This window comes from Schistocerca americana, chromosome 4 (genome assembly GCF_021461395.2).
Source record: "Schistocerca americana isolate TAMUIC-IGC-003095 chromosome 4, iqSchAmer2.1, whole genome shotgun sequence".
NCBI classification, from domain to species: domain Eukaryota; kingdom Metazoa; phylum Arthropoda; class Insecta; order Orthoptera; family Acrididae; genus Schistocerca; species Schistocerca americana.
The window spans coordinates 436,374,816-436,393,910 of NC_060122.1; the positions used below are offsets into that span (position 1 = coordinate 436,374,816).

At 42.4% G+C, this 19,095-nt stretch overlaps 1 protein-coding gene across 1 annotated transcript in view; it reads right to left on the reverse strand.

Moving 5' to 3' along the window:
• Window positions 1–252: 252 nt before the first annotated feature.
• Window positions 253–19,095, reverse strand: part of LOC124613530 (pyruvate kinase-like) — a 53,271-nt gene continuing 34,428 nt past the window's right edge. The window contains exons 2-3 of the mRNA XM_047142240.1: window positions 677–1,254; window positions 253–598 (exon numbers count right to left, since the gene is read on the reverse strand). Of these exons, the coding sequence (XP_046998196.1) occupies window positions 253–598; window positions 677–1,254 (924 nt within the window). The remainder of the gene's footprint in view (window positions 599–676; window positions 1,255–19,095) is intronic.

The window sequence follows — 19,095 nt, forward strand, 5'->3', positions numbered from 1 at the left end:
GGTGTTGGCTTACGTTATGTTCCATTCCAATGACGTCTAATGTGAATCGGCCTTAAATGTTTAAAAGGTCTAATGCACTAAAACCTTTCGAAAAAGTTTGTGAATATTATTATAAATTTTATATTTGCATTTTTTCTAGCCGAGGGCACTTTACAATTACAAAGGGTCACATAGAGTTTTACAATTGTCGTTAGGAGAGCTTAAAATTTTTCTACATTTTCATTTTCAGTGTGAGGTGTAATTTGTCAATGTCTATTTGTCATCACTGAGGGGCGGAGCGTACATGATGCGCACTTTGTTGGTGTTCCCCGGACCCGGCCGCCAGCCGGAGACGAGCACGACGGCGTCCCCCTTGCCGACGATGCCCTGGGTGAGGCCGAACGAGAGGGCGTACTGGATGCGCAGGTCGGTGTCGCGCGGCCAGTCCTCGAGCGGCGGCGCCATGTACAGCAGCGGCAGGACGGCGCGCAGCACGTGCAGGCGGCGCGCCACGGCCGAGTTGCGGGTGACGGCGATGAGCGCGCAGTGCGGCCGGAAGCGCGCGATGCAGCGCGCCGACCACCCCGTCACGGTCAGCACGACGATGGCGGTGGCGCGGCTGAGCAGGGCCGCCACGACGGCGGCGGCCGCGGCGGCCGTGGCGGGGTCTGCGGCCGGCGGCGCGGCGGCGGCGCGCAGCAGGTCGTGCGTCAGCTGGCGCTCCCACAGCGCCGCCTCGGCCGCGCGGCACAGCGCCGCCACCTCGCGCAGGCTCTCCGCCGTCGCCTCCTGCAGCAGCAGCACGCAGTCCGCCCCGTCCTGCACGGCCGCCGCCACTTCGGCCCCCGTGCGCGCCGCGCACACCGCCGGCTTGCCCGCGATGTTGCACTTGGCGGCGATCAGCTTCTGCGCCAGCAGCGCCTTGTCCGGCGACATTTCCACGTGTGCCGCGCCGCACCCTATCGCGATGCCGTCCGCTTCGCTGAGAATCTCGTCGACGTTCTCTACCGCCTCCTCGCTCTCCACTTTGGCCACGATGAGTATCTCGTAGCCTTTCTCTCCGAGCTCCGCCCGCAGTTTCCTGACGGTCTCCGCATTGCGTACGGAGCCCGCAAATATTATGTCGACGCCCTGTTCGACACCGAACTGGAGGTTGCGGCGATCCCTTTCCGTTACGGCGGGTAAGTCGAGGGTCACGCCGGGCAGATTTACGCTCTTGAAACTTGCCAGTGCGCCGCCCTTCTTTACTTCGCATATTACACTTTTCCTCTTCACCTGTTAAATTATGAAACAAAAGCCATTTGTAAGTGAAGGAAGGCTAGTAATGTCGGTTTTAAATGAGCGACTTTCTCTGCGAAGTCGTTTCGTAAGACTCTTGTCGAATTCGGTGTAACCTATTCATTTCACTACCTGATTTTAGCTCAATTCGTGACCTCTTCCAGAAAGACTAAGCACTCAAATAAGGCCTATTGATTGTTATATGCGAGTTTTAATGTGGGTTTCGGTTTTGTTTTGTGTGAATCGCTGAATTGGTCATCGTCTGCTGGGAGCAAACGATGTTGCTTCTCGTTCAAAGGAGAGCACAGGATGACCAACTTAGGTTCAAAATGGTTCAAATGGCTCTGACCACTATGCGTCTTAACTTCTGAGGTCATCAGTCGCCTAGAACTTAGAACTAATTAAACCTAACTAACCTAAGGACATCACACACATCCATGCCCGAGGCAGGATTCGAACCTGCGACCGTCGCGGTCCCCCGGCTCCAGACTCTAGCGCCTAGAACCGCACGGCCATTCCGGCCGGCCTGACCAACTTAGGTTTCCAATACCTGAACAGAGAGGCTTACCCATCTTAGTCGAGGGCTGTGTCTAAGGCTGTTTTTGTGTGTGAGGTTGGTGACAGAGGGCTACGCCTCTGGTAGCTTCCGCTGCATGAGGAGCTAGGTAATCTGGAAAGAGAAAGGGGCATCTTCGCTGAACGCTTGGTGAGTACGGATCGTAGCTCTTAAGGGGGGTTTCAGGTGACAGGAATCAGGTTGAGTTAGGACTTCGTTATGTTTAACTGGTGAAATACTTAAGAACTTTAGCTTATCTGAAGCATGTGAAGCGAGCTATTTTTTTAATGATTTTTAATCTTATATTTTGTGGAAATTGCTTTTGTCTTTGTGTGTCGATTTTGTGCCACGTGTTTGGTAATCAATGACCCTTCTGGTTCACCACGGCACCGCAATAGGCTTTATTTTAACAGTTTGCTTCATTAATGAGCTACAATTTCTGCAAGAATATCTGTCCTTTCGTGCGCTTTCTACAAAGCAGCACAACAGTTTGAGTCAGAATGCATCACGTGCTCTAGTTCGGTCGTTTGCAAGCAGCAGATGCAGTTAGTATGTTAAATAATTATCGCACAGCCTTGTGTATTGGTTAAATCTCTCTGTCCAGAATAGAGCAAGCGTAGAATCGTAATGCAAATCTCACTTAGATATTTTTATGGTATTAATTCAAAGGAGATGATAGTATAATTGTCTCCCACCCCCGTCTTCTGTGTTTCTTATTGCTGTAGTTAAATTGTGCTCTGTTTCATTCTCACGTAGTTCTTACTTAAATATTTCGAGTCAGGCACTAGTTATGTGTAGTAAGGATGTGCAACCAAATATTTAGTTACAATAAATAATTTACGTGAAAGATAAATTCTTTGGTGTCGATCTTACCCCCTTACTCTGATTTCCGTTCCTGAATTAATCAAGTTGCTTCATGCACGACATGGAGTGCTATTTATCTGGCTGCTTAAAGAAATTTGCGTACTTGTAATTAAATTATTAAAGTAATTAAACTAATAATTTTCAAGCTCCGTTTTTTCTAAATGGTTAGTAAGGGCTTGGGCTGGTGACAACCCTGAATTTCTGAATTTTTATCATTATTTGTGTGAGAGAAGCAGCTAGAAATGCGAGATAACGTATATGGCTCGATGAGCAACGTCATAAACATAGTAATACGTTACAAGGTTTAAGGAAGATGTGATGGCAATAAAGATCAGTTGCACACTACATGGCATTTTCTTGGAATTGGTGACCAGGGAGGGGTAAACATAGGCTACCGCAGATAAAAGTTGCTCGTGTAAGGATAAAGGAAATGCAGTGAAATTACAGAAATGAAGAGCTGAAATGGACTTACCATTTACTTACAGTGAAAAATACATTGATAGAAGACGTTGTAAGTGACCTCCTGCAACATTAATACACAGCTGTGCACCTCTAAAAGTATTCAGATATACCCAGCGTAAAGTTCGGATACAGATGGCGGCAACTTCACCGCTAAAGTTGTCTTTCAGTCCATGTATTATGTGCGGATTTGTTTCATAGACCTTGCTCTGCAAGTGTCCCCACAGAAAAAGAATCACATGTTGTTAGATCCACAAACGCAGTAGCCATAAACGTTTGCTTATAGTTCGTTCCTAAGTGATGACATCATGGACTCATTCCAGGGGTACCTTAGACGTGTGGCATGTTGCCCCAACTTGTGGAAGAAGCAGTAGCCTTTCATATTCAGTGAGCTGAGAACAAAATGTATAAATATTTCCGTTTATGCAACCGTGTTCAGGGTAGCGTCAAAACATATCGGTCTAATCATGCACATTCCTGTTATGCCACACCAAACGCCGATTGTTTTCATCATGGTGTGGTCGCTGACACAGTGTTAGGGTTCTCTGTTGCCCAAAATCTCGTATTCTGCGAATTCACATAACTCGAAAGATGAAACCATGCTTCATCACTCACCATCTGATGAAAAGCGTTAAAAAAAGCCATCGTTGATGTTATTGAAAACACACGTGCAGTAATCTACACGTTTCTGAGACTGTCATCCTCCCATAATTGTTGCACAACCACCACACGAAAAGGCTTCAAATTAAGACTTTTCGATATCCTCTGGCAACTCCTTCTACGTAAAGCGCCTGTTGGGGTAGTTTACATGTAGACTTCTTTGGGCTCTTGAATAATTTTTCGGCGAATGTCTGCAGTAACCTCTGGTACGCAAACTGAAGGAATTCTTTGTCGTTTTACAATTTGTACAGATCTGTAGATGAACTAATTTTTATACAGGCTGTGTATTGTTCACTTTGCTGGTTGTCCTCTTACCCGGTTGCTTGAATCCGAAAATTTCGCGAGTTTCCTTAATCGAACCTGTTTTCACATATGCTCCCGCACTTTCAATTTTTTCTTCTGACGAGAAAGTCATTTTGCAGACCACAAAGAGAAACGTCCAACTTCACTGATGAAATAAACTGAAATGCTAACTATCGATTGTTGCATAAAACTGTCCATTGTTGTAGCTGTTGACTCTATCCCAAAAGTCGAAATATTGCACTTGTATTCAAAAGGGAGGTGGGCAACTTTTAACCATGCCACTATCTATAAAGATATTGGCATCTTTTGCTTGTATGTATTGTATTGTATGTTAACTGGGGACCTAGAAACGATGGAGAGGCTCCGTCCCCGCCGCAGCCGCAGTGGTCCACAACCCCACGACGACTACCGAAGTCCACTCCACCCCTCCGCCGCCCCACACCGAACCCAGGGTTATTGTGCGGTCTGGCCCCCCCGGTGAACCCCCCCAGGGAACGTCTCACACCAGGCTATTGTAACGCCTATGTTTGCGTGGTAGAGTAATGGTGGTGTACGCGTACGTGGAGAACTTGTTTGCGCAGCAATCGCCGACATAGTGTAACTGAGCCAGAATAAGGAGAGCCAGCCCGCATTCGCCGACGCAGATGGAAAACCGCCCAAAAACCATCCACAGACTGGCGGGTTCACCGGACCTCGACAGAAATCTGCCGGGCGGATTCATGCCGAGGACCAGGCACTCCTTCCTGCCCCGAAAGCCGTGCGTTAGACCGCACGGCCAACCGGGCGGGCTATCTTTTGCTTACTTTTACTATATTATGTCATACGGTATAAAATTTTGGGTAACACCACAAACCAAAAGAAAGACATTAGAATGTAAAAGTATTTAATAAGACTCATTTGTGGTGTAAATTCAGAAATGAGCATTACACTCAAGCGTTTTAAATTAAGTTTGTTGTATGGTGTTATGTTTTCATATGAGACTCCCGTAATTTTTTGTCCATGGAAGGAAAAATAAATCTAACCCATTCAAAACAATTTATGTGTTCACCACATGTAATACACAAGTATAATCATAATACAACTTAACAAATTTGTGCATGCATATTTTGTGTGTCCTGCAAGTACTTATTTAGAGATGCGGCAGGACTTTGCAATTTTATATTTTCCTGCACAAGTTTAAAAAACTCTTTTCAGTTATAATCAAAATTGATTTCAATGATAAGCTCTGAAGTAATTAGTCCCAAGTTGCTGTCAGTGTTTCTTTGAACATTGTTAACAAGACGAGAAACTCTTTCGAAGCGTTGTTAAATGTTGTGGTGTTGTGTGTCAGTTGAGAAATAAATGAAGTAACGAGTGTCTCTATAATCCTCTTTCGCGAGTACTTGATACTGCTGTACATTATTTGCACCATAGCTGCTGATTGGTACGAGGCCATGCGCACCCGTGTGTTGTAGTGTTGTCCGAGAATTAGTAAATAGCCCCACCTCTAACGACCCTTGCAGACGCGTAGGCTATGTCATTCTTTCCACACTCCTCATATTCACTTGAGCACAACAACCTTCTTTCCTTAGAAGTATGAACAGAAAACAGACTACAAGTAGACAACAGTATCGATTATTATACGAAAACGTTCGATATCTGTCGGTCATGAAGCTTCAACTGTCGTCAATGCTTAGCGGGATTAATACTTATGAAAGTGATCACTGAAGAATTATACGGGAGGAACAGGCGATCAATTAGGAATCCGGGATATTGCTATAATACAGGAGATCCTCAGGAAATATGGGAGAGTTGGTCACCCCAGGTGTGTGTCACGTGGCTGCTTGTAAAGCAACCGTCAATCATGTATCGAACGGGTCAGGGACGTCAATGATCAACTGATGGTGTCGAGTGTAGAGCTTCAGACTTTAACATGCACAGAAGCAAGAGATTGTGGCGTCGTCTGCCAGTGGCGACATCGGAAGTTACCTAATCTCGCCGCCCTCTCTTGTTACAGTAATGGATTTTGAGTTTTTGTGTCTTTGCAGTAATCGTTTTATTGTTTGCGCAACACATTGCAGAGGTTGTACTAGGACCTAGTATTTTTGCTACTGGTGTTTTCCCACAAGAGAGAGCAAATATCTGAAAGGAGAAAGTTCTACAATACCTGAATAACTGTACAGAAATAGCATTGTTTTTTAATGAAAATAGCTTCACTGGTGAAAATGTGAGATCTGTTGAACGAGAAAAATAAGTTACACTGTTACTCGGCACTTACAAAGAAACAAGATACAAAGGATAAGTAAAATGTCGTAATTCATTGCCTTCCAAATACTAATTCATGAGTATGTAGGTTATACAAAGACGAGTCATCTGAATTTGTAATATGAAAGCTCTTAAAATTTTTTGGATGAAACAAATGTTATTAACATGTTACACATTTATTCTGCTTGTCTACGTATTTGCAGCCCTCTGCCACTAGAGGGCTCCGAATTGTAGAGTGTAACATGGTGGTGCGTAATGTAACTATGTCAGTGTATGACAAAGAGCATGTTGTAATCGAGTTTTTAACTCTAAGAGTTTGTACACACGTAGACCACCCTCTCCTTCAGCATGACAACACCAGACCACAGACGAGCGATGCGACATCTGCAGCAACCAGGCGCCTAGAGTCCACTATCATTGATCATCCTCCATACAGCACTGACTTGGCCCCATCCGATTTCTGTCTGTTTCCAGAACTTAAAGAACACCTATTTGTATGAAACAGAGAATGGGAAAATAAAGGGGAGCGATGGTTTTGAATTTGTGACTTTGAGCCGCACAACGTACTGTGATAATGAAATGGCGAAAGTTAAAAATTCTTGGTGGACCAGGACCGGAACTTTAATTTACTGTTTCTCATGAGCAGTTGCCTAGCCACTTCCGCTATATGGGCACAACCCCTGGTAGACTCAAATTACCAACTTATTGCATACTGCAATGGAGCATCTCTCGTCCATTAATCACCAACTAGTAAACTATTGATTCCTGTAGCATATCATATGATGTTAATGGATTCACACTGAAACCGACATCAAGGAACCATCACACTCATATAGAAATGCATACACTTGAGTGGTGTCTGTTCTGTTGGACATGTCCAACAGAACAAACACCATTCAAATATATACATTAAAGAACACCTTCGAGGACTTCATTTTAATAGTGATGAAGTGGTGCAAGCAGATGTGAGGTTGTGGCTTCTTCAACAACGTTAGACATTCTACAGTGGTGATAACAACAAACTAGTATCTTGGGAGGAATGTGTTTGGGGCCAGGATGACTATGTTCAAAAATAAATATGTAGACATGAAGGATAAAGATGGATAATGTTAATCACTTGTGTTTCATTTGAAAATCTTTACGATTTTTAACACAAAGTATTAAGAGGCATTACTTTTCAGTGCATCCTTGAATTTTCTCAAGAAAAGAAATGTCGGGTTTTGAAATGCTTGGACGACACTTTTCCTTCTCTTTCAGTTCTCAGCCAATTACAATAAGACATTTGTCAAGAACATCTACTATGAATTTTACTTTGGTTATTAATAAAACATTATGACAATGCCAAACCTTTAATTCTATTACTACATTCGACTTTTTTTTGTAAAGTGTGGCCTCTTTTCACTTGCATGTTTCAGTACCAAACTGCACAGCAGACAGTCTCATAACACGCGAAATTTTGCCGCCAATATGCAAACATAGTTGTGATAGGGGCGCAACAATAGACATGAGTAGTCGATTGAGATAAGGAAGCCGCTCATGTAAAATAGGATATCATATCAGCATTGAGGCCTTGAATAGACCTAGACATTTTAAACATACAAATACGACAAAAAATATTTTACGTAAGAGGCAGTAGATTGGGGGGAATAGTGGGCTTTATTGCAGGTAGAAAGGTCTGAAGCTGTGTCAGTTCAATATGGAAAAAATTCTTGTAAATAATACACATTAAAAGTACAATACAAAACGCAAATTAACCTAACAATGCCATGTAATAAGTTTCAGTAGTGAATCAAAAAACCTTAAGGATCACATCACTGAACAAAATGATCTAATTCTTTTATACATGGATTCTAAGTTTCAATGGTTTTGTCCCTTCTGAAGTGAACGCGACCTGTGACCAGATGTTTGTCAGTAGAAAAGTAACTTTACACATCAGTCTAAGCTGTCGTTCACTGTGACAATATCCACATCAGGGTTTTTGGCTAAGATTCGTTCATATTTTCGTTTCCTAATAACTACCAGTGCTTAAAAGACTCATCCTAAAATTTTGTTATGGTTGGTATTATAGAAAAAAGTCATTGTATGACATAAAATTCATCTGACCACTTTCCTTTTGTAATTTGTTATATTTTTTCAGTTTTCACAGTTGAAAAAGAAACTAGAATCCTGTAAAACACTTCAAAAATTTTACTAACACATCATAATTTAACAAGTAATGTTATCCAAAGATATAAGGAACCTCTAAGAGCTTTGGTAATTTCTACACAATTTGAAATTCTAGAAGGAACTGTTGTCAGTTCTTTGTCAATTCAAGATATATATTCACTCACATACAGGTAATCGCCCTTTAATGGTTTAGAAACTAAAAACAAAATTGTAACTAGTTACTTGTTTCAAATTGCATTATGTAGACTTTAGATTGAAAAATCCAAGTAACAGATAAGAAGCTTGGGCTCTAAGCAGTAGCCATACATACACATGTGTTTATTTTATCCCAACATGTCATATTTCAAGACATCCCTTATTGAAATGTAGCATCATCCTAACATTTGTCTATCTTAGTTAAAAAGCAAATTAGCAGAAACATAAATTTTACTTTACCTCTCTTCGGGAGCTCCATTGAAATATTCGATACCTGTATGACTTTGTGGTTATTAATTGCATATTTCATAAAATACTCTGCAAGGGGCCAGCAACTGATGTTCTAAAACTTTCATGTAAGACTTAGGAAAGCACTCTTTTGCAATACATATGTATTTTACAGATGTGCTGACCTATAGTGATAAATGAATAATTTTTTGGCGTATTCTGTAATCACTACACACTGAGATAACAAAAGTCATGGGATACCTCCTAGTATCATGGCAGATTTCCTTTCTCCCGGCGTATTGTAGCAACTCGACCTGACATGATGTCAACAAGTCATTTGAAGTCCCTTGCACAATGAGCCATGATGCATCTATAGCTATCCATAATGGTGAAAGTGTTGTAGGTGCAGGATTTTGTGCACGAACTGACCTCTCAATTTTGTGCCATAAATATTCAATGGGATTCATGTTAGGTGATCTGATGACCGAATCATTTTCTCGAATTGTCCATTTTGTTCTTCCAACCACTCGCGAATAATTGTGGCTCGGTGACATGAAACATTGTCATCCTAAAAATTCAGTCATTGTTTGGGAACATGAAGTCCATGCAAAATATCTAACATATCACCTCTCAATCTTGTGCCATAAATGTTCAATGGGATTCATGTCAGGCAGCTTGAATGGTTCCAAGTAGCCGAACATATACATTTCCAGCCAACGATCAGTTCAGTTGGATCAGAGGAACTAGCCAATTCCACATAAACACAGCCCAAACCATTATGGATCTACCATCAGCTTGCACAGTACCTTGTCGACAACTTGGGTCCATCAGTTCTTACCAACTGAAATCGGGACTAATCTGACCAGACCACGATTTACCAGTCGCCTAGGTTCCAATAGATATGGTCGCGAGCCCAGAAGAGGCGCTGCAGGCGATGTCGTGTTGTTAGCAAAGACACTCACATTGATGTATGAAGGTAGCATCTGTTCCCGAAAGAACAGATACCATTGATCGCAGCTTCTCTAGAATGAAATGATAATTAAATCGACACCCTAGCTGCAAACAGGCGTTGATATACGTCATTGGGGACATGTTGAAAATGTGTGCCCCGACTGGGACTTGAAGCTGGGATCTCCTGCTTATATGGCAGACGCTCTATCCATCTGAGCCACCGAGGGCACAGAGGATAGTGCGCTTACAGAGACTTATCCCTTACACGCTCCCCATGAGACCCACATTCCCAACATGTCCACACCACTACATTTGTAGTGCACCTAATAGATGTTTGCCCATCACACTGATTACTCGTGGCAGATTAATCTACCATGTCCTGTACGAGTTGGGGCATAGCATGTGCATTCACACACAGTCAATGGCCGGGTAGCCATATTTTAACTATATACTGTGGTGTCACCGCCAGACACCACACTTGCTAGGTGGTAGCCTTTGAATCGGCCGCGGTCCGGTAGTATACGTCGGACCCGCGTGTCGCCACTATCAGTGATTGCAGACCGAGCGCCGCCACACGGCAGGTCTAGAGAGACTTCCTAGCACTCGCCCCAGTTGTACAGCCGACTTTGCTAGCGATGTTTCACTGACAAATTACGCTCTCATTTGCCGAGACGATAGTTAGCATAGCCTTCAGCTACGTCATTTGCTACGACCTAGCAAGGCGCCATTACCAGTCACTATTGATGCTGTAAAACATGTACCGTCACGAGCGATGTTCACCAATTATGAATTAAAGTTAAGTATTCCAGCAGCTACGTACTTTTTTTGCTAGTATAATTACTTTACCTGTTCCAGACCTCACGCCAGCCTGCGTGAGCTTAAACGCGTGCCTTTCGGCTTCCTCATAGTGGCTTGGCTGTCTTGCCAAGCCACAACATATACAAAGGTAGTATCTGTTCCCAAAAGAACAGATACCATTAGGCGCACTACGAATGTAGTGATGTGGACATGTTGGGAATGTGGGTCTCACGGGGAGCGTGTAAGGGATAAGCCGCTGCAGGTGCACTATCCTCTGTGCCGTTGGTGACTCAGATGGATAGACGACCATCTACCATGTAAGTAGGAGATCCCGGGTCGAGTTCCGGTCGGGGCACACATTTTCAACATGTCCCCAGTGATGTATATCAACGCCTGTTTGCAGCTAGGGTATCGATTTAACTATCATTGCACTCACATAGCCACCTAACGCCAAATTTCGCTGCACTGTCCTAACGGATGTGTTCGTCGTACCTCCCACAATGATTTCTGCGATCTGTTGGCATTGACAACTCTATACAGACGCCGCTGGTCTCGGTCGTTAGGGGGAAGCCATCGATCACTACATTGTGTGTAATGAAAGATAATGCCCGAAATTTGGTATTCTCGGCGCTCTCTTGACACAGTGAATCTCGGAATACTGAATTCGCTAACGATTTCCGAAACGGAATGTCCCGTGCGTCTAGTTCCAACTACCACTCTGCGTTCAAAGTTTGTTAATTGCAGTCGTGTGGCCATAATCACGTCGAAACCTTATCACACGAATCACCTGAGTACGAATGACAGTTCCGCCGATGCGCTGCTCTCTTAAACCTTGTTGGAATTAACTACATGGAACACGCAGATATATCTAAAGCATTCAAGTGTTGTTAAACTTAAAAACCTGTATTATACATTTTCTATTGCCACTGGCACCCATTTGTAAGAAGGGTGTGTTACGCATGAGTTGCGCATCTGCACAATAGTAGCGTAAATATGGAACAAGTAGAGAAATGTATCGATGTTTGTATTCCTTCTGTAGCAAAGTGTGGAAGTGTCGAACCGGGAAAGTGTGTAGAGGCTGAGTTTACAAACGGCATTCCAGTGTATGTATTTGCGCCTGTTGGACTCAGTGCAATGCGGACTGAATTTGAGGATTATACACTGGTGAGCGAGTATAGATTTAAGTGTCAGGAAGACGTTCCTGAAAGTATTTGTATGGAATGTAGCCATGCATGGAAATGAAACATGGACGATAAATAGTTTGGACAAGAAGAGAATAGAAGCTTTCGAAATGTGGTGCTACAGAAGAATGCTGAAGATTAGATGGATAGATCACATAACTAATGAGGAGGTATTGAATAGGACTGGGGGGAAGAGAAATTTGTGGCACAACTTGACTAGAAGAAGGGATCGGTTGGTAGGACATGTCCTGAGACATCAAGGGATCACCAATTTAGTACTGGAGGGCAGCGTGGAGGGTAAAAATCGTAGAGGGAGACCAAGAGATGAATACACTAAGCAGATTCAGAAGGATGTAGGCTGCAGTAGTTACTGGGAGATGAAGAAGCTTGCACAGGGTAGAGTAGCATGGAGAGCTGCATCAAACCAGTTTCAGGACTGAAGACCACAACAACAACAAGGACACTGATGTGATTAAAGTCATGGGTTAGCGATGTGCACAAAGACGGATTCAGGGAGGTCGGGGGTTGGAACGGCACACATACTCTTCCCTCAGACAGGCTGAAAAAAGAAAGAGAGAAAAAGAGAGAGAGTTTTTATTTTGAAATTGAAGACTAGAAATTCAAAAGGGGCTAAGTACCAAAATGAATGTTCCGAGATACTGAAAGAAAACCAATTTATTCCGTATAGAATGCCTTGATACAATTAATAACGTTCCTAAGTCACACTGCAGGCCGCTGTGACATGGTATGTAACTCAGAGACTTAACTGAGCAACTAGTACGCCCTTAGTATCACAAAGAAAATGACGATTTCGAAAAGGGCTGAGTCCTTTGTTCTTGTGTTGTTTTTGCAATGATTACAACAGCACTGCGATGCGGAATAAGAGTACCAAATACCATCTTGTGACATTTTACATGAATTTAACCACTAACGTCCTAGTAAAACTTCCTGTGTTCTTCGGGTAAATATGGCGGTTGTCATCTTGCTTTAGTTCCATATTTTGGAAATCAGAGACTGATTTGCCCTCTTTCAGGACATCGGACACTGACCACTCTTGCAGCCTGTTAAAGATTCTTTGTATTTTGACGCCTCAGGGCTATTTTTAGAATCCACTATGCAGTCGATCACAAGAGCTTGTTGGTGATCAAGTTATCTGCTGCTGTGTAAAAGTCAAGACAGTGCGACTCACGTATTTCCAGAACATTGAATGGCTTTGCATGACGTGATGAAGTCACTAACTTCATTAGATCGCACGGAACAAAATATTTCACTGTCTTTTTTCTCTTTTCGTTGGTAGCAAAATCTCGAGCGCATGCCAGAAAAGCTATGTCGCGGGACTGATGACCTCGATGTTTGGTCCCATACTCTCTCAATCAATCAATCAAAGCTATGTCAAGAAATGAGATATTTAAGGTCAACACATTCAAACATCCCACAAAGCCCTAGAAACTTGTACACGAACAGAAGAATTTTGTTTTTATTTTGTGTGCTGCAGTTGTCACTCCAAACACACAGTTTTTTCTTCATTATGAAGCTAGGTACTTGATTGAGAAGTGCAAATAAACAGGATGCGCTTTCATTAGCTCCCCTGCCAACTTCCGTCTCATTCCACATACACATTGTTGCATCATCAATGTCACGCATATGTACACGAAATTGTAACATTAGAACTGTCTCAGCTAGGAAATATCTGAATGTGTAAGGAAAGGTACGAACATAATTGCTGGAGATCTATGAATAGCGTGCAAGTATAAATGTCTGGTAACGTTGCAGCAAGTGCACCAGTTCTTAACTGTGATGTGCCCTTTCGGCTTTGCGATGGTGCAGTTCAAGCTCTTACTTAGCTTTGTGAGCATCCTGGTGATTTACCTTACCTTCTAGAACTAATCGGTCACATGTTCAGCAAGTATCTGATCGTGGCTTTCCGAAGAGTACTTGCGGAAAACCGGCAAGGAAAACTTTTCTGTAAAATTTATGCGTCGCAGTACTATCTGGATATTTTACTTTGAACGCAGTGAAGAGCCTGTTCATATTGAGATCGGGGCTTAAGTACTACTTCGTTAAGCGCTTTCTACTGTAGTGAGTCATATCTCTAGGTAACACGTGAATGCGAACACGAACAATCTGCCAATCTTCATCTGTGTATTTTCTATTAAATGATCCTCTTCTTTCGTATTTTTGTTCTGTGCCATTATCTCTATTTTTTTCTTTGAAATACCGAAAATATCCACAAAGGTCTTTTTGCATGCCTGTTTTTGTGCACCCTCACAAGCAGGAACCATAAAAATAAATGTCCACTTGCGGCAACTCCGTTGGATCGGCGTACTTTGCATTTCGCCGACGTTCTAATGGCATAAGGCCCATGAGCCCCATTAAGAATGTACGTTATGTCTAATCATCTTGCCGGTAAAGCGTAGGCTGAGGTGTGACGGTGATGACACATTATAATAGTACAATATTACATTATTTGTTTTCAACCATTAGACTCTCACGTAGATACTTTTATTGCGGAGTGTTAACGTTTGATGTACTGATCCCATAACAACGTGGATGGCTGTTGTTTGGGATGTCTTTCTTTTCCTTTTCCTGTCTTGCATGATAAAGCACACACACTTCTTTTCTTCTCCATCGCTCTCTTACTTTCACTTTCACATTGTCTCTTCATTGCTTTTGAACCACCACAGTATTCAGGCTCACAACGCGTCATAACCTCACCCATCTTCATTAACAAACGTCAACTGATGGGCAGCAGAGTACCGGTCGTATAACGTCGACTTAGCGCATACCAACACTCCTCATGGGTTGAACTCCATCTACGAGCAAGCACAGAAAACTAAAGGGAGGACGTACGGATGTAACACCCATCGTCGGTTAATGGCCTTGACACGTACCTCCTATCGACAACAAAAGCTTGTTTTTCACATAAATGGAACTTAGCCCCTTTTGAATTTCTAGTCTTCAAATAGTTTCACAAAGGCTATAAGGACCTATTCACCGTCCTAATCCTTGAGCCCCCCCCCCACCCTCTCCCAGAAAAAATTATGTCTGCCCCGGATATGCACGTATATAAACGGCAGTATTATCGCGTACACAGGATATAAAATGGCAGTGTATTGGCAGAACTGACATTTGCACTTAGGTATTTCATGTGAAAAGGTTCCCGACATGATTGTGGCGGTACGACGGGAATTAATAGACTCTGAAAGCGGAATGACAGATGGAGCTACACGCATGGGACATTCCATTTCGGAATGCTGAGAATACCATATTTCAGGTATTACCTCTCACCACGGACTAATCAGTGGCCGACAGCCTTTACTTAACATCGTGCGGTAGCGTTCTCGCTTCCCTCGCCCGGGTTCCCGGGTTCGATTTCCGGCGGGGTCAGGGATTTTCTCTGTCTCGTGATGACTGGGTGTTGTGTGATGTCCTTAGGTTAGTTAGGTTTCAGTAGTTCTAAGTTCTAGGGGACTGATGACCATAGATGTTAAGTTCCATAGTGCTCAGAGCCATTTGAACCTTTACTTAACAACCGAGAGCAGCGGCGTTTGCGTAGAGTTGTCAGTGCTCACCGGGCAGCTCGGCGGAATTTGATTTTAATGGGCTACGGAAGCAGACGAACGACGCGATCGCCTTTGCTAACAGCACAATATCGCCTGCAGCACCCCTCCTGGTTCCGTGACCAAATCGGTTGGACCCTAGACAACTGGAAAACAGTAGCTGGTGAAACGAGTACAGATTTCAGTTAGTAAGAGCTGATTGTAGGATTCGAGTGTGGCGCAGATCCCCCTCTGATGCAATGAAACCGACCATTGACTGGAAATGGTTACGTTCAGCTACTTGGAGGCCATTTGCACCATGCATGGACTTCATGTTCCCTAACAACGATGTCATGTCACCAGGACAAAATTGTTCTCGATTAGTTTGAAAAACATTCTAGACAATTCAAGCGAACGATATGGCCACCCAGATCATCCGACGTGAATCCCTTCGAACATTTACGAGACATAAAATCCTGCACTGACTACACTTTCGCAAATATGAACGGTTGTAGTGACAACATAGCTCAATATTTCTACAGGGGACTTGCAACGACTTGTTGAGTTCACGTCACCACCACTACGCACACAGCACACTATGCCGGGCAAAATGAGAACCGATACGATATTAAAAAGGTATCCCACGACTTTGTCACGTCAATGTGGAAGACAAATTTTTGCGGGACACTGGGCTACAATGCAACAATTTTAAGTTAGTAAAGTAAAACTATACATCCTCAACAAAAATATTGTTGTTATTTCCCCCCATGTCCTAGCCAGCTACCTATACTTCTTTTTCAAAACGAAATACATCAACGCTTACCGGTGAATCTGAATGACAGCAGTTGAACTCTAACTTAACAAATTAAGTTCTGAGTTATTAGCAGTAAATTACGCACTTGCAGTTTATAAAATCCTTTTTAACATACAATATGGGTAGTCTCACAACCCAGTAGTTTCAGTACTACTGCTACTGAGGCCGTGGGTGGTATGACTGCCGCCCGTACTCATACCTACCGTTGTATCACACACCGCCATGGGTTTGAACTTTGCAAGGTACATGGAAAAAATGCACACACAGCCGTCACCGTGTTAACGTAACCAACAAGGAAACTGTCCAGTTCGACACGTCGAAACTGCCTTGATTTTTTTTATTTTTTTTTCATACAGGACGAATATATCGAAAGAAACACGTCAAATTTTTGTCTGCTAAGGAATACTGCAAGTATTTGTTTTTTTTATTTTGAAGTTTACCAAATTCCTAGTTCACCAGGCGGCTGGCGAAATGTACATCCCTGTGTAGTTGTAGCAGACCACATTCATAACACGGAAAGCACATTTCCTTCAAAAATGGTTCAAATGGCTCTGAGCACTATGGGACTTAACATCTGATGCCATCAGTCCCCTAGAACTTAGAACTACTTAAACCTAACTAACCTAAGGACATCACACACATCCATACTCGAGGCAGGATTCCAACCTGCGACCGTAGCGGTCGCGCGGTTCCAGACTGAAGCGCCTAGAACCGCTCGGCCACACCGGCCGGCTCGCATTTCCTTCATTGACGGAACATCGGTAAACAGGTAACACGGCGCTACACGATCGTAATTTGTAAAGAGAATTTAAGTTTCTGCTGATCTTTCCTCTGACATTATTGTTCGCAGTTACTATTGGCTTGAATTTGCAACTCATTTAATGACCATAATAATTAGCAGTTGCCTTTGGAGTATCGCTAAGTCGTAACAACGGAGATAAAATTAATTTTCTTCGAAATTTGTCTTTGTGAAAGTTCCAAAATTTCACACTAACGTTGAATCCAATTAATGTTTTCAACCTTGTAAAGAAAAATGTGAAGAGATTAGATTAGATTAGATTAGTACTTGTTCCATAGATCATGAATACGATACTTCGTAATGATGTGGAACGTGTCAGGTTAATAAAAGGTGTCCATACAAGATATTACATTACACAGAATATTACATGACAATTAATTTTTTTGTATGTATGATTGGAGGGGGGGGGGGATTACCCACTTATTATATCCAAAAATTCATATAATGAGTAGAAGGAGTTGCTATTCAGAAATTCTTTTAATTTCCTTTTAAATTCTATATGGCTATCTGTCAGATTTTTTATGCTATTAGGTAATTGACCAAAGACTTTTGTGGCAGCATAATTTACCCCCTTCTGAGCCAAAGTTAGATTTAACTCTGTGCAGTGAAGATCATCATATTGTGAGGCTATAGTGAAGTTCCGTAGCTCTTTAAATAAGTGTCTGCAGGATGATTTTGGATGAGCTCCAGCAATTATTCTGATTACACGCTTTTGCACAATGAACACTCTTTTGCTCAATGATGAGTTATCCCAGAATATGAGGCCATAAGAAAGCAGAGAATGAAAATAGGCGTGGTAAGCTAATTTACTGAGATGTATATCGCCAAAATTTGCAATGACCATAATAGCATAAGTAGCTGAACTCAAACGTTTCAGCAGATTTTCAGTGTGTTTTTTCCAGTTCAACACATCATCAATGCATACACATAGAAAATTTTGAATATTCTACCTTAGCTACCGATTTCTGATCGAAGTCTATATTTATTAATGGTGTCATTCCATTTACTGTGTGAAACTGTATATACTGTGTTTTGTTAAAGTTTAATGAAAGCCCATTTGCAGAGAACCATTTAGTGATTTTATGAAAAACATCGTTTACAATTTCATCAGTTAATTCTTGTCTGTTGGGTGTGATAGCTATACCTGCATCATCGGCAAGAATGTGGTATGCAACTGACTTCAGCTATTTCTCCTGAAGACCTAAGTGTGTGTCATTTATTAATTAATTTCTTGGACATTTTTTCCAATGATGTCGACATCTCATTAGAAATTGTGGTAACGTTAGAAGAAACAGGAAATAACTCTTGACAATTCCATGAACTGTGCTTGGAAAGATCATTGTTGTGCTAAATAAAGTCCAGAACAAAAATAGAGTACCTTCCAAGCCCAAAGAAAACTTAGACAGTAACAGCTTTCGGTGACAATTATGAAAAAAGGCGGTAATTTTTTTGGTAAAGCAATGTGTAAGTAGGCTGTTTATGTTTTCTCTATGTAAGTAGGCTGTTTATGTTTTCTCTATGTAAGTAGGCTGTTTATGTTTTCTTATTGGCAATGTTATGTAGCGCTCAATATGAAAATCACTGGCTGTGCGGTGTGCAGTCTGTGGCTGCTTTGCATTGTTGTAATACTCGCCATTGTAGTGTTAGGCAGCTGGCTGTGAACAGCGCGTAGCGTTGCTCAGTTGGAGGTGAGCCGCCAGCAGTGGTGGATGTGGGGAGAGAGATGGCGGAGTTTTGAAATTTGTCATGAACTGCTATATTTATATATGATGATATCAAGGTAAATACATTGTTTGTTCTCTATTAATATCTTTCATTTGATAACTATCCCTATCAGTAGTTAGTGCCTTCCATAGTTTGAATCTTTTATTTAGCTGGCAGTAGTGGCGCTCGCTGTATTGCAGTAGCTTGAGCAGCGAAGATTTTTGTGAGGTAAGTGATTTGTGAAAGGTATAGTTTAATGTTAGTCAGGGCCATTCTTTTGTAGGGAATTTTGAAAGTCAGATTGCGTTGCGCTAACAAAATATTGTGTGTCAGTTTAAGCACAGTCATGTATAATTGTTAAAAAGGGGACGTTTCAT